This window comes from Eleginops maclovinus, chromosome 17 (genome assembly GCF_036324505.1).
Source record: "Eleginops maclovinus isolate JMC-PN-2008 ecotype Puerto Natales chromosome 17, JC_Emac_rtc_rv5, whole genome shotgun sequence".
NCBI lineage: Eukaryota > Metazoa > Chordata > Actinopteri > Perciformes > Eleginopidae > Eleginops > Eleginops maclovinus.
The window spans coordinates 6,267,018-6,281,768 of NC_086365.1; the positions used below are offsets into that span (position 1 = coordinate 6,267,018).

The window sequence follows — 14,751 nt, forward strand, 5'->3', positions numbered from 1 at the left end:
TTTATACAAATTTATATGGATTTTTGGGGCATTATCATCAACAACAAATGGTAACTTTATAGTGCGATGGAAAACTTTGAATAGAGGTAGCTAGGTGACACAGAGGTAGCATTACCTGATATAGGAAATACAAGCAAATAAAGAAATGACAAATGGTCTGCCTCATCACATTGTCTTGATGCACAGACTAAATCAATCAATAACTTCTAATGTTGCTGTGTCGATGTTGCTTTGCAAGGCAGTAAACCACAGCTGGAGCTAGTTGCTTGTTAATGGTGAAGTATTATATAGTCACACTTTGGCACTGCGGTAGTTAGTTATTGATGATGCTGTCAGCGTGAACGTCGGCATATGTATTTACTCTACAGAGTGCAATCTGAGAGTTATATTTAGGTAGGCAGAACATTCTCTCTCTGTATATGTACAGCTTGAAAACAACACCATGGGTTTCAGGTGAGCTCACTTTCTTTTAGAGATATCGGTTGACTACCAAACAGAGACAATAAGAACAATTTGGCACGCTGACTCAGACAGAGAAATTGCTTTGATGGTGTTGGCAGGATTCCTTATTTTAATTTAAAGTGATAAAAAGGTCTACTGCATGAATCCTGCTTTAGAATATTCTTATTTCTAAGAGGATCCGTAAATCCCCGCCCCCCCCCCCAAACAATAAATATGTATGCCCCGACAGCAGTACAAGCCGTATGAACACAAAATACATAAATGAGCTAAATTCTAATGTTCAATCTAAATCACACATCTATACAGTGATTTTCAATTTGTGGGACTCCTTGGATTTCATGCCTGATTTCACGGTTGGCTACACTTCACGTCACGTGACCGCTGAACTACAACTAGGGAAATAAGTTATAGATTTTTTCGAAAATCAGTCATAAGCTCAACTAATGCACAAGACAAGGAGTCAATAATAGATTAAAGACAGAGAGGCAGAGACACCCAAAACGCAATCAGGGGTCCATATTAATTATGCTAATGACTTGGATTTGCTACTTCATTAAGCACCATTTTGAGCTGCTTGATCACAAGGGTAGCTCCGCATAAAAAAAACACCAGACTGAGAGAGAGAGAGAGAGAGAGAGAGAGAGAGAGAGAGAGAGAGAGAGAGAGAAAGAGAAAGAGAAAGAGAAAGAGAAAGAGAAAGAGAAAGAGAGAGAGAGAGAGAGAGAGAGAGAGAGAGAGAGAGAGAGAGAGAGAGAGAGAGAGATTGTGTGTGTACTTGCATACATCTCTGTGCATGTATGTGGGCTCACATGCTAATTACCACATCTGGTAATCATTGCGGAGACAATTAATTAAATTCTATTTCTGTATCTATATGAGGGTACTGTATGCATTTTGCAAATCTTAATTGAAAAAGTTGTATTAATTTGGAAATGTGTTGTTTTCTGTTAAACAGTGGATTGATTTTCTCATGTTGAAACATTCCCCTCGGATTTAGTAGATGATTTCCCGCAGTTTTCTTTGCAGAACAGCAGGTGGGAGCAGAGCTCAATAACAGTTATGTGTGATTTCCCATTAAACTTATCAGAATACATTTGTTTTGGGACATTCTTTGAGCCAAAAAGGCAAATAAATTTGGAAACCACTGATATGCACCGTGCATGACCAGTGTACTGCACACAGAATGTAAACATGATACTAAACTAATGATCCTGAGCAGTAATAGTGCCTTCGGGGGAAAGCCCAGGAATTGCCAAAGGAGTCTGTGCAGCCGAGCAATTCAAGGACTAAATGAAAATGTATTGCCAATGATTCATTTCACATTAATCATCAGCCAGAATCATGGGCTTTTCTTCTGCAGACACAAAGATTATTTGATGGCTCGACAAAGGGGGAAAATGAAGTCTTTTATATTCCGAGATTGTTGCTGTCAACCAAGAGCGGACCTCGGTGTTCCCCGTTCCTTCACCTTGAAAGTAATTTAAATGAGCAGAAATAAGATGGTAGGGTTTTGGGTGTACGAGGCTGTCAAAATGTGTCAGTCAGTTTATCTCAATGTTTGCCCCTACAATAATTGATTTGTCTTTGTCCTCTGGCGCGAGTACACAAACATGGCAAGTGGCCTAGAGAGGCATGTGTCTGTCTAACAATGTACTGTCACGTTCATCTGACAGGACCTGATGCAGCTCTTCATAACACACTGCAGCTCTGCTACACGCTTCCATTGATTTCTACTGCCCTCTTCCACCCCATGGAGTCGTTGGCAGGTCCATCATTACTAACTCATGTCATGTTGGAAAGCAGTGTCCAAACCTATACTTTATTTTTAATTGTAGAGGAGATCCCCACTTTCCCAAAGAATCCAAGTGTCAAGCTGAATGTGTATAAAGTTTTTTTGAGTTTGATACAGCGTAAATTCAGTGCTGGAAAAAGTAGTTGTGGGTCATTATGTCATACAAAATAGTTAACCATTTAACTTTGCTAAAAGGATACATGCAATTATTTGCCAACAAAAGAGACCTTTTGTTGATTTTTGTCAGGAATCCTGGGAAATCACTGAATCTCAAATTTTTGACATACAACCCTTTATCCCAATTTTCAAAGGGATATGATAAAAGGATTTTGATTGAGATTGAGTTATGTCAGAAAGAATAGTCTACTGGATGACACATAAATCCAACATATTTTCATCATAATGTTGATTTGATTTACTCCAGAAGAAGAAACATCGATAGGAAGTTGATAAAACTACTTTATCAAAACAGATACAATAGAGAGATCATTTAGTTTGTGTACTTATCTGTTGTAAAGCTCAGACTCTTCTGGATGAGAGTAGTGTGAAGTAAAGAATCAAATATTTATGAACGTACACGCGAGAACCACGAAAGGAACAAACATTTCACAGTTGTCGACACTTCCTATCTTCCTATAGCACCCGAGCATTTCACGTAGGAACTGCTATGATTACCAAGTAGCTCAAAAACCATAAAGCAGAATTGTTGTTTGATATTGCTTCCTCTAGTTACAGGACGCACATCACACTGAGTGTGTACAATGTACCGGGCAGAAGTCCAACACCTGGCATGGCCTTCAACAATCTGCTTTTTTCCCCAGAGTTTGCCATTGGCTCAACAATATTGCAAATAACAGGTGCCACATACTAATTTGTAGTTTATTTGAGAGAGTGATCACACAAATTGAAATTATTAAAGTAACTATGACGATACTGGGTGTGTTGCTAACATTGTCTGTGTATTTTCTGTATTAGCAGTGACTTTCCGATTATACGCGGAGCTTATTTGAATCCAGACACTCAGACAAATCTAGTGGGAGTCGGAGCCAGTCTGTGATTCCTAATGGAACAGCTCGAAGCGGTAGATCGGTATGACAACAAAGATTACAGTCTGCACTTTTTTAATGTTTGGGACGGGGTTGCTTAAGTTCACAAATAATGATTAGATGGCCAGAGGCAAGAGGATACAGGGGGAATATTTGTCAAACAGCATGATGTAACCAGTGCTAGAAAGCGACCTGTTATACATCGCATTCCAGAAGAGGAAACCAGTAGAATGATTGGAGGATACATTTAAAAGTGAGTTATGGCTTTAGGTAACCGCAGAGGTTTCAAAAACAGCAGAGTGAAAACCAATGTTTTTATAGATATTTTTATTTCTGTTTTACAGACTTTTTGTCACAACAAAGTCAGCAAGAGCATCTTTTCTGTCCATTACATTGTAGTAATTCATTTGAAAGCAACCAAGAGGGGACCAGCAACCATTTCATAGCGTAAAAGCAGAGGCCATTTAGACATGCAGCAAAACAGGCAGGGCTTCTAACCAAATCCAAAGGCAAGGGGAATGCTAACAGCCCCCCCCCCTCCCCCCAGTTTCAACTTTACCCCCATTTACCCATCATTCAGAGCCCCCAGAGCCCATCAATTACAAAAAACACAGAGAAGCTGCAACAAAAAAGGATGTTTCGCTCTGAAATCTCACTCCAGGGATGACAAAATGAACAAATCTCTAGACTAGATTGCTTATTCTATTATGTGCTGTTAACATTGCTTCAAAACGGGATTCAGTAACAGATGTTTAAAATTGCAACATTCAAGTTTCTCTAGTTAACCAGCATGGTGATTGGTGAAAGATCACAGAATATGCGTTAAATTAGTCAACAAACGCTGTTTGATATGTAAGTGATATGCATACGAGTAGTAGAAAAGGAGAATTTGACCTCTGGACCTCTCTCAAACCAACATTTTCCAAAATTTCGAGATTGGTGGGACAGTTTGGTCTATTTAAAAAAAGAAATCAAGGAAGAGGCCACACATAATGAAAGGTTAATACAATGTAACTTTACAACCTTTCTGTTCAATCTAACTAGTATAGTACAGTGCAATTACTGTTCGTTTCATGAGATTAAGCACTGGCCATACAATACTCATAATAAAGTTGTAAAAAATTTCAACAAACTTTTTAACTATAACTATTTAATTTGCAAAAAGAGAACTGCAAATGAGAGATGTGGATTTAAGTGCTAAGCTTTGCGTTTACATTACGGAGTGTGATTTATAGTCTGAGCAGTGTTCTAGGATCCAGGTGCGAGAGCGCTCCCCCAGTGTTTGGTCCCTAAGGGAGACATAATTGACAAGACCTTCTGTTATAAATGGCTACAAACAGAGGCCAAAACAAGAGAAAATCCTATCCCAAAAACGTAGGGAAAAAATAATAAAATAAACAAGTTAAAGGAATAATCACCAGACAGACAAAATGACCCTCGACAAACAGACAAAAGCAGTGTTGAGACAGAGGTTGATCGGGGCAAAAGGGGGGAGTCCATCTTCTGTCAGGGGACCACTGCGTCCATCTGTCTGTCCGTTCACCCACCTGTCCAGCCTCCTCACACACTGTGGGCTCTCACTTCAGCAGAGCCTTTATGGCTTCGTCCTCGGCAGCTTCAAAGGCACTGATGCCGCCCGGTCCTTTCCGGTCTTTGTCAGCTCCCTGTGGAGGAGAGGGGACATGAATATGAAATATGCTTAGCAGGTGCATCAGGTCTTTCTTACAGTAGGATGTCGACTCCCCTTCATTGAGTCAGAGGCAGAGACCTCAATCTATAGCAAAATGCAAAATAAAGCATCCTATGTCCATTTGCAAGTGCCAGGTTCTAGACTTCAGAGGAAGTGTTATATAATCATTGACTCACACTACCTCTATTGAATATCTTGGTCTGTGAAAACCTGAATTTTGGAATTTCATTTAATGTTTTTGGCGTATCCAGGAAATGTCCGTCGCCAATCCTCAGAACTCTTTTAGCAACCACCGCCTGGGCCGTATGAATAAATGAATTTAGTTTTTGGGTATGACTCCCAGAGAGCAGAGTGTTTTTGGGGCCAAGAACTGTATTGATCTAACCGGACGTTTAGAAGCCGTTTGGAAGAAAACAGAACAAGGTCTTGCATCAATGCCTTAAACGAACATGCTATCCGATAAGTCTAAAACAATCGACAAATAATTCCGTGCAAATACTGTAAAAGGCCAGATGCACTTTTTAAACAGCTACCCTATCTAACTTTTACTTTCCTCTTACTCAGTCTTTCCCCAGACACCACACGCAAGACAAATCTGATGTGGGTGGACGTGATCATTCAGATTACTAAGGACAATAAAAAAAACTAATTTAGAGAAGGAGAGAGAAATTAAGGTAGTCACAAAAGATTAAATGGGCAACAGAGGAGAGACGTCCCTTTGTTTGGCCTGCCAACTTCAGCCTCTTAGCAAAGGGCTTACAGAGCCAAGGCAGAGTGAGTCTATTGTTGCGTGGAGAAGCAGGGCATCAAAAAAAACAATGCGACTCAGTTCAAGTGCCCGGCGGTGTGGGGATAATTGTCTGGGTGCAAATTCCGTAACACAGGAGCAACAGAGTGCATCCCGAGCCAGAAAGATTTACAAGGGCTACGCGGGTGACCTGACGGATCTGCAACCCTAATTGGTAAGAATGACGCCAAACAGACGCTTTCTTCAATTCATTACATGCTTTACATTGGGCAGTGTGCACCTGTCAACACTTCAGCCATGTTGAAGCCCTGTCAGGTACAATTTGAGCTCTGGTGACCAAGAGTCCCAGTTTGGACCTGGCATTAAATGCATTACTGTTGATCTGATCGCAAGTGCTAAAGGGCTGTCACCTCCTTGCTTTTTAAGAAAAAAACACCAACGAACAAATTCCCAACTTCCCCAACTGTCCCAACTGTAATGATGAGCTGAAATACTGTACAACTTTATTTAAACTAAAAAAACTATTCAGAAACCACATTTTAAATGGAGATGAGCAGGACCGATGATTTCCGGATTATTCTTGTCTTTACGATTTTGGTTTACGATTACTGGATTTTTTTGATGATTTTATTTTTTATAAAAAGGTCAAATATCACGACAGCTGACGACTATGAACTGAACTTTGATTTTGATGGGCGATGTTTGCTAGAGAGGGTAGGAATAAAAAAGTTGTTATGCTTCTTCTTGCCCCTTTTAGCAGGAAGGAAAACAACATCATTATTTATTGTCATACCTTGTCAAATCTTTGTCAACATGTTTAATAAAATGACAAAAAAAAGAAGCAAAATAATAGCATAGGCTACATTATTTCAGTTTGAATCCATAACATTTATTTTAAAGGTTAGCCCAATGTTGCTAACTCTTCTCTGAAGAAAGTAGCCATCAGCCTTAAGTCCAGAAGTAGCCTAATCTAACAACAGATTTGGAGAATTGGCACGTTAGGGTGAATATTTATCTCCTATGAGACTCTCTCTCTGCAGTTGGATACAAATCCTTGAAATCCCCAAGACAAAAGTACATTTGGAAATGTGAGGTTTGATGCCTTGATCTTCAAACTTCAAAAAGAAAATGGAATGATCCTGCTAACACATCTGTAAATACACAAATTGAGTACACGAAAAGTATTTTATCTTGTCGCACGGGACAGATTCATGAGAAAACTCGACCTGATAATGCTTTAATAAATGTGTTAGTTTAACCCATTACCGAACCAAACTATAAACGGCGATTAAGTATTATAAGTGATGGTTTACCTGCATACAGGCAGGCGTGCATGGGGCTGCTTTTGTGTTTATTTTAATTTTCCCTTTTCTCTCCTTAGCAAATGTTATTGTGCGGTGTTAGTTTTGTTTTGGTTAGATTGGTTTGGGTGGGGGGGGGGTCATTATTTTTTCTTTACGTCACAAAGTTGTGCTATTTTATTGAAATTTGGATGCATATTTTTGAACAAATGGCCAACCTTACACTTTTCATACCCACTCAATATTGTATTGTATTTTGATGTGCAATTGCTTAATACAAATTTGGTCACAAAAGAAAGTGATGGTTTACCCTTTTTATACAGTAACCTGGAAACCAATTATTGTGTTTTCCACTTGTGTGACTTGAGGTGTTGAAGGGGAGGACGGAAAAACAGGAATAATTTTATCCAGCACCGGGGAGGTCATTAGTCGCGGGTTCAAGACCATACATTCCCAGTAATAGACTCTACAGGCCTCATTTAGGTGGCAGGAAACAGCATTACACCTTTACCCTAACCTTGTCACCATCAATACTCTAAAAAAGGTACACAGCAATTGTATACGGTGTGTGAATAATAAGCATTCCCTTCTGCTCACTACACTCAAAATACATTTATCAGTACCCTAAAGGGTCTGCCATAGATTGGTATCACTGTTTGTGTTTCTTGTCGTTATAATAATATCTTTGGCCCACAATCCTGCCTCATATGATACACCACGCCATCAACGATGGATATTGAGCATCTTGCCATACTTGCTGTGACAGCACTTACATTAATGAGATTTCCCCCACTTGAATAATGACCCCTCATGAACACCTCGCTGTCCAAACATTATCCAGTCAGAGTCAAGCTAGTGGCCAAGGGAGACACCACCTAATGAATGAGAATGGACTCCCAGGGTGTCTCTAGAGTCAGACCGAGATGCATCATCATCCTGAATTATGGAGGCATACAAAGCAGCGCTGGGTCAGTAATGTAATGTCAGTTATGTAATGCCACAGACCTGCCAAAGTGTCCATTAAGTTTTGATCGAGCAACTGAATGGAAGTGAAAAGGTCTCCCATGCACAACTCTTCAAATAATGGGCCAGAGCATCACTCAAAACTTAGTTGAAATGCAGCACTCCTATCAGACTACTGACCCGCTGGCAGCAGTGACACATTACTGAGCTGTAAGAGGGCAAACACAGAGCAAAAAAAAAGATGGAAGATCGATATCTGTATGGGAGCAAACTGTGTCAGTTGGGCTTGAGTTGAAATAAATACATGTGGAATAGACTAAGGAGCTACAACAAACCTTGATCATGATTGAATAAAAACATCCACTAATGATCATCCTAATAATTCATGATTTATTGTTTTTAATATATTATATTTAATCAAATTGAGAATCAATGATGCAACAATTTTTTACCAGACGAGTTTCTCAATTATTTAAATGTCATGAACAAACATCAGGATTTCCCGAAACCCCAGGTGACTTGATCGAAAGGCTTGTTCTGTCTGACCAATCAAAAGGTCAAGTCAATAAAGCTGGCAACGGCCATTAAAATATGTTGTTAACTAGCCTGTATTGCATTAAATAATTACTTGTAAACTACTGTGAAAGATGAATGGCAAATCCTTACTTTTTATTGAGGACAAATGATAACAAGGGTCAGGTTTAAGAGCCAATGCCACAATCACAAAGAACTTTTCGAGTGAACGGTCATGTACACAGCTTCTCATAGCAGAAAAAGGCTGCGTCTGTATTTATGTTTGTCCTTCCATTGTTGAAAATAAACTGGCCGGCCTCTGCGGGCTGTGGTCAGGGTCGTGCAGCCTGGTCACTTATGGGGGTTAAAATGGCATTTTATTATTCATTGCCAACAACAGCACAGCACGCAGTAACGGAGAGCAGCTACCATGATGCACCAGGGAACCGAGCCATTTTGTCTGCAAACTCAAGACTGTCTGAAAGCTGAATAGTCACAACTCAGTGGGTTTTCTTTATCCACTGTATTGTGGAGGCTGTGGGGCTACTGTGTTGCCAGACAGAGCGGGTATGCAGCCGCACGGTCAATGGGGAGGCTGTGGGACAATCTATTCATCTCATGTTAAGACACATGGTGGGTTTTCAGAGCCGCCAGGAGTAGATGTATTGAGATCTGGTTCCTGTGGTGCCTGATGACCTTTGGCTGCATCTGGGTATTAATCCCCATTTGCGCTTAGTGGGGATGAGTATGAAGCCATGAGGAGCGAACCAGTGGCTGCACTTTTATCTCTGCATCCCCCGTAATCCCTGTTCAGATGAGCTATGGCTGCCTTTCTAGTCTCATATGATACCACAGACAAAGGCATTTTTTTATAAAAAAAGAAGAAGGTCCGCCCAAGGGGATTTCATTTCAATGCAGAGGTTGTAATTACATAGCTGCTCATTTCAGATGTAGAAAGCTTCTGGCTTTCATAAGGATGTACCAAGGATGTGGATATTTGAGTGGTAGCTGGGGAAATAATCGAAAAGGACTGCTGTCAAGGAAGACTTTATATGAAAGGGACAGTATACTGGCTTTTATCCCAAATCCTATAAGCGTGATGTGGAGTGACACGTGACTACGTGATATTAAAACCTCCTACGGACATAAACTGCAGAATCTAGCAGGATCTGAACTACATACAGCCCGCACTTCCTCATTCTTAGCAGACTTGCCTCTAAGAAAAAGGCCTCACCAAAATAGATGACCGAGAAATCATTTAGCCTCTTGTTGCCACAATAATACTAACAGTTAATAAAGGTTATAGACCACAAAACATAGTTCTGCGTCTAGTTAAAGTCAGAACAACCTGCCCGTGCTAACTCGCATTACCCTGGCGTCTTTTATTGAAAATGATTAACTTGGTAGTAAAATGCTTTTTTCTTCCTGTTGGCAGCTTCTTTCGGTTTATCTTTGGGCCAACAGCACTGACAGCCAGCTGACAGCGGCAGCCAGCTGCTGGACGATTGCTCGCAAGACTCTGCTGGCTTGCTGATGCGAGGGGCCGTGGATGTGTTGATGAAAATGGGGAATTAATGCAGCCTATGCCAACAGGAATAAGTAAGTAGTAGAGTGTGAAAGTGTCTCTTTAGACAAACACTAGTGTTACTCATATATAGATTACGGTTTCCTCTTTCAAACATCAAAGTTCCATTGAAACTGAGAACTGATTGGAAGTCTGTCTGAAGTTTGCATGTGTGATTGTTTTGAATGAAATAAATGACTTCCCTAATCGGCAGTGTGACTCCGCTGGAGAATGCCTCCTCCTTTCATACCATTACTCTTGAAGATGTTGCCACCGTGAAACCGCTCTGTGGAGGAGCTTTCATTTACCCTGCTTCATTTAGCCTGGCTGGAACAGACAGCTGCTCACTGTCCTTCAGCCTTGGAATATTTATCCCTCCTTGTCATAACACATATTTGTCCACGGCAGACTTTGACTGTAAATGGGTGTGAGCCGTCTACATGACCTCATGCGGTACTTCTAGTTGTATCCTTCTCTCTCTCGTAGTGGTGCTGAACAAGACTCATTGCCTTCAATTCAAGCAATATACTAAAACCGATCAACTTTTGCTGATTGCTATGGTCACATTCTTTTGTGTTGAAATGATTTACTGCAGAAAGCTAAAAATAACAGTTTCAATCTGTCTATGAAGGAGCTGCAGACATCGTTTATCTGATAGATGACGTACAGTTTCAATATGGTATGCTTGGTATTTGGTTGCATTTCCACAGCTTATGTCAGCTTTGCCTGACTTATTGTCTCTCTTCTCACAGCTGTGACTGTGTGGGCACAATGTGACTATTTGTAGCATCTAAGACAGTTCCAGAGATAAGATTTAGATGGAGCAAGGGGTTGTGTACCTATGAATGAATCTGCCGAAAAAACAGACACAAAGCAAGTGAACAGCAGCAACACTGTTTCATGCTCTGTGAACATTCCAGAACAGCCTCCACAGGGCTGTGTTAAAGAGCCTTTTGTCCAGTGAGTTACCTCATCAGCACTCATAGAGCCTCTGACACATCAACAAGCACTGAGGGGTGAAAGACACATATCTCAGTACTAACCTTTTCTAGCAGAACCTTGACACAGGAAGCGTGACCCTCGAAACAGGCGGAGATCAGTGGAGTGAGCCCGTGTTTGTCTGGAGCCTGTGGACGGAGAAGGTTGAAAATGCATAAGAGGGAGACAGACATTTCGTTAGAGAAACCTAATGTATGGGCAGATCAAGAGCACAAACGCAATCCTCCTCCACAAGCACTCCCTTTTTCACAAATATAAAAGAAAAGAAAACCGATGAAAAGAGCCTTTCTCAAAGTCCCTTATTATAATTCAGAAATTGAATGAGAGCACAGCACTTCAATACAATTTGTTATCTTCTATGTTTCAGAAGCTGCGCTGTTTTTCAAGAGAAATGTAAAAATGTTTTGTTCTGATTAAGAAAGGCACAGACGTTATGTTGGTACAAGATTAAACCCTTGTGTTTGTTTGTGAAGCTCAGACCGGGGGATGATATGATGTAGGTCTTTAAAAAAAAATCCTTCTGAAAAGTATTTAATCAAATTTGGTTTCACACACACAGAAAGCTATGGGCCAAGGCTAAAAGGGTACTGTACTGCAAGTATTTTTCACATGCAATTCTACTGACAACTGAACAGGCTGATGAGACCTTGCAAATTACAAAAGAGCTCCATCAGAATTACGGATGTCCATACGGTTGGAATGGTAAATGCCTTTCTATAGATATGAAAATGTACTACGACACCAGATAAAATACTTTGCCTTAGGGGGCCTCTGAAAGTAAATGTGAGATCTGAGAGCAGTTGTTGAATGAGAGAATGGACAATAACCGACATAGGCTACATGGTGAACTGGTTTCAACAGCTAGACTACTTTAACCCTTTTATGTAACTGCTTGATTTGGCGTGATCCTTATCAGTACGTTGAAACTAGAATATAAAAAAGGGAAGCAGACAACAGCAGTTATTTTGTGGTTGTATTTGCGGCTATAAACCACACACAAATGAATGCAAACTCTTGTGCTGGGAACGGGTGTTTGTGGCTCTTACATTAACGTCAGCTCCCTTAGAAATTAGGTATTCCACAACATCCGTTTGACCAAAGTCTGCAGCGTAGTGCAGAGGGTTCCTTCCACCATCCAGGGTCCGGTTTACATCTTCAGCCTGAGAAAGAGAAATTCAACAGATTAATAAGCTAAAAATGTAAAACTCAGACCTGTAACAAACTAACAGTATGCATTATAAGGGACATCCAAGGACTCGGAAATGATAATCCTTACTGTTGATACAAGCACAAACTGAAATTCATAAACAAACGATTACATTCATCATCCTACGCCCTTCATTTCCTGGTTGTGGTACCATTGCCAAGAGGAAAACCATACACAACACCACTCTACTATGTTCTCTCACCACACTAACCACGCTCATCGGTCATAACTGTTGCAGTCAGTTCTGACAGAGAATGCATTTCCTATAGACATGCTGTGTCTGTTGACGCCTTTAAAAAGCAGCTAAAAAAGCTTTTTTTAAGCAAGGGATGTCACAAAAAGTGATGCTTCTGTATCTGATGTTAGTATTTGTATGTACTTAACTACAAATCCATATCAAGTCAACACTCAAAATAGCTTAATGTAGAACTGTCTGTGAAAGAAAAATGGTCCACTCAAGCAGAGTACATAATAACAATCTTAGATCTGTTTATCTTTTCTACAGAAGGAAGAGACAGTTTATGATCTATAGAGAAATTAGTTTGGACTTCAAGGGACTTATAGGGGGCAATGATTTTCCAAAACGACTATTCTAGCTAACGTGGTGGACCTTCTAGTCCTCTGCAACAGCGGATACCCCAGCCCACCAACGTTAGCTTGTCACTTCTGATGCAAGGGCCCGGTAGTAGTTAGCTTGCTAGCGATAAGCTAATCGTTTGCACATCCCAATCATCTGTGAAGGGATCTATTCTACCAACATTGCTGTAGCAGTTAACAGTCTTTCTTCAAGGTGTTACATGTAATATTTGATGCTGTTGTTGGTTAACTATTAGCTTACCAACAGGTTGCTTTCTTTTTCGAAGTAAAACACAACATTGGCTAGCCAAATTAAACATGTTCTTTTGGCATTGCCAAACACAGCACGTTCACTTAAAGAGTTAGTGACTAACGTTATACGATTGTTTGTATTATGAGCTTTTCTCCAGGTAAAAACAGCCTTGTGTGTAGCTATAAATGCTAACCTGGCGTTCAGACTTGAAGCGTTATGTTGAGCCTGTGCGAAAGTGTTACGCCAGCCTTGAAATGTTACGAAACGAATTCAAGCTCAATATCAAGACCAAGAGCTTGTCTATGTTAGACTACCTAACTTAACATTACCCAACTCTAGCTAACGTTAGCTAACTAGCTAGCCAGTGGGCTAACTGGTGTTCGTTACCTTTGCTAAGCAACCACTTGCCTGAAAAGTGTGGACACAATCCACCGAAAAATATTCAGGTTTAATATCTCTTACCGTTACCAGTTTGGATTCCACTTCATCCATGTCCCCGGTCTTCAAAGCCCACATCAAGTCTGCCATCTTCCTGTGCTTCGGTGTTGTTCCTTCCCTGTTATGCTGCAGGGCAGTTGTCAAGTTATATGCTAGTGCGTTAAAAGTTAGCTAGCTAACGTTGTAGCTGAACACTCTCCCTGTTGTCGCGGTGAGTACGGTGGTGAAACTCGACTGAATAAAATATCGTTTTAATACTTCAGTAAGTATTTTTAGTTGGATGTAGCGGTCCTGCCAAGGAATGGCAGGTAAAATAGTCTCAAAAGAAGTTCTGAAAGGCGAAGTGGCCGAGAGGGATCCGCCTTTCCACAACGAGAAGTGCTTCCGGTGTGGTACCGTAACCCGGAAGTGATGTGGTAATACAATATGACAAAAAATGAATGGATTTAAATTAAACTAATGTTGAAATTGTGTTTTGGGAATTATTAATGTAGCATTTATATTTATATACATCTATACTTTTCATTAACTGGAGGGATTTGCAAGAATCCCTGCTGCATAAAATTTAGAGATTGACAGGTTTATTATATTTTCGACTTGGTTAGGAGTGTTTTTTTTACTCCAGTTTTTAATGAGATAGAGAAAGAGATAGATAGATACTTTTTGATCCTAAATTGGGAAAGTCTTGTGATACAGGAGCAGTAAACATACTGGGAAAAATGCTACATTAATCATTCCCAAAAACAATTTCAACATTAGTTGAATTTAAATCCATTTAACTTTGATTCTAGATTAAATTTCCTGAAAATATCTTATTTTAAAGTTACTGCTTTCATTTTAATGCTAAATGAGCAAAACAAGTGAGAATTGTTAAGATTTCATTGTCACTGTTGCTGGTTAACTTTGATCACATTTCTAATTCTTTCTCTTTCTCCACTGCTACTGACAATGTACTTTGCACTAAGAATTATTTGCACTAAAGACCTACGTGCACTACTGTCAAATTGTGTTGATTGTGTCTGATATATATATATATATATATATATATATATATATATTACTTAGTTTTTTGTATACCCCTTTATCTAGGGCCTTACTCCCCCTATTTTTCTAGGCCCTTTTCTTTTTATGTTATATGTTCATGTTTATATTCTCACTGTGGGACTGCAAGTAAAGGTATTTCAATTTTCTGTATGTAT

The 14,751-nt window shown here is 39.9% G+C and overlaps 2 protein-coding genes across 2 annotated transcripts in view; both read right to left on the reverse strand.

Moving 5' to 3' along the window:
- LOC134879369 (protein FAM180A) overlaps positions 1–14,751 on the reverse strand; it is a 136,384-nt gene that overhangs the window by 30,990 nt on the left and 90,643 nt on the right. The gene's annotated exons all lie outside the window — the stretch shown is intronic.
- On the reverse strand, positions 3,611–13,944 carry mtpn (myotrophin). The gene is made up of 4 exons (XM_063905707.1): positions 13,577–13,944; positions 12,125–12,238; positions 11,123–11,206; positions 3,611–4,964 (listed from the first exon to the last, which is right to left on the reverse strand). The coding sequence occupies exons 1-4, from the start codon at positions 13,640–13,642 to the stop codon at positions 4,878–4,880; spliced, it is 351 nt and encodes a 116-aa protein (XP_063761777.1). The 5' UTR covers positions 13,643–13,944; the 3' UTR covers positions 3,611–4,877.

What these genes read in the sequence shown, in the direction of transcription:
- mtpn (XM_063905707.1), bottom strand. Translation starts at nt 13,642, where the DNA reads ATGGCAGACTTGATGTGGGCTTTGAAGACCGGGGACATGGATGAAGTG. An exon ending in TGGAATCCAAACTGGTAACG is followed by an intron (nt 12,239 to 13,576) that starts GTAAGAGATATT and finishes TCTCTTTCTCAG; the next exon opens with GCTGAAGATGTAAACCGGAC. An exon ending in CTAAGGGAGCTGACGTTAAT is followed by an intron (nt 11,207 to 12,124) that starts GTAAGAGCCACA and finishes CTCCGTCCACAG; the next exon opens with GCTCCAGACAAACACGGGCT.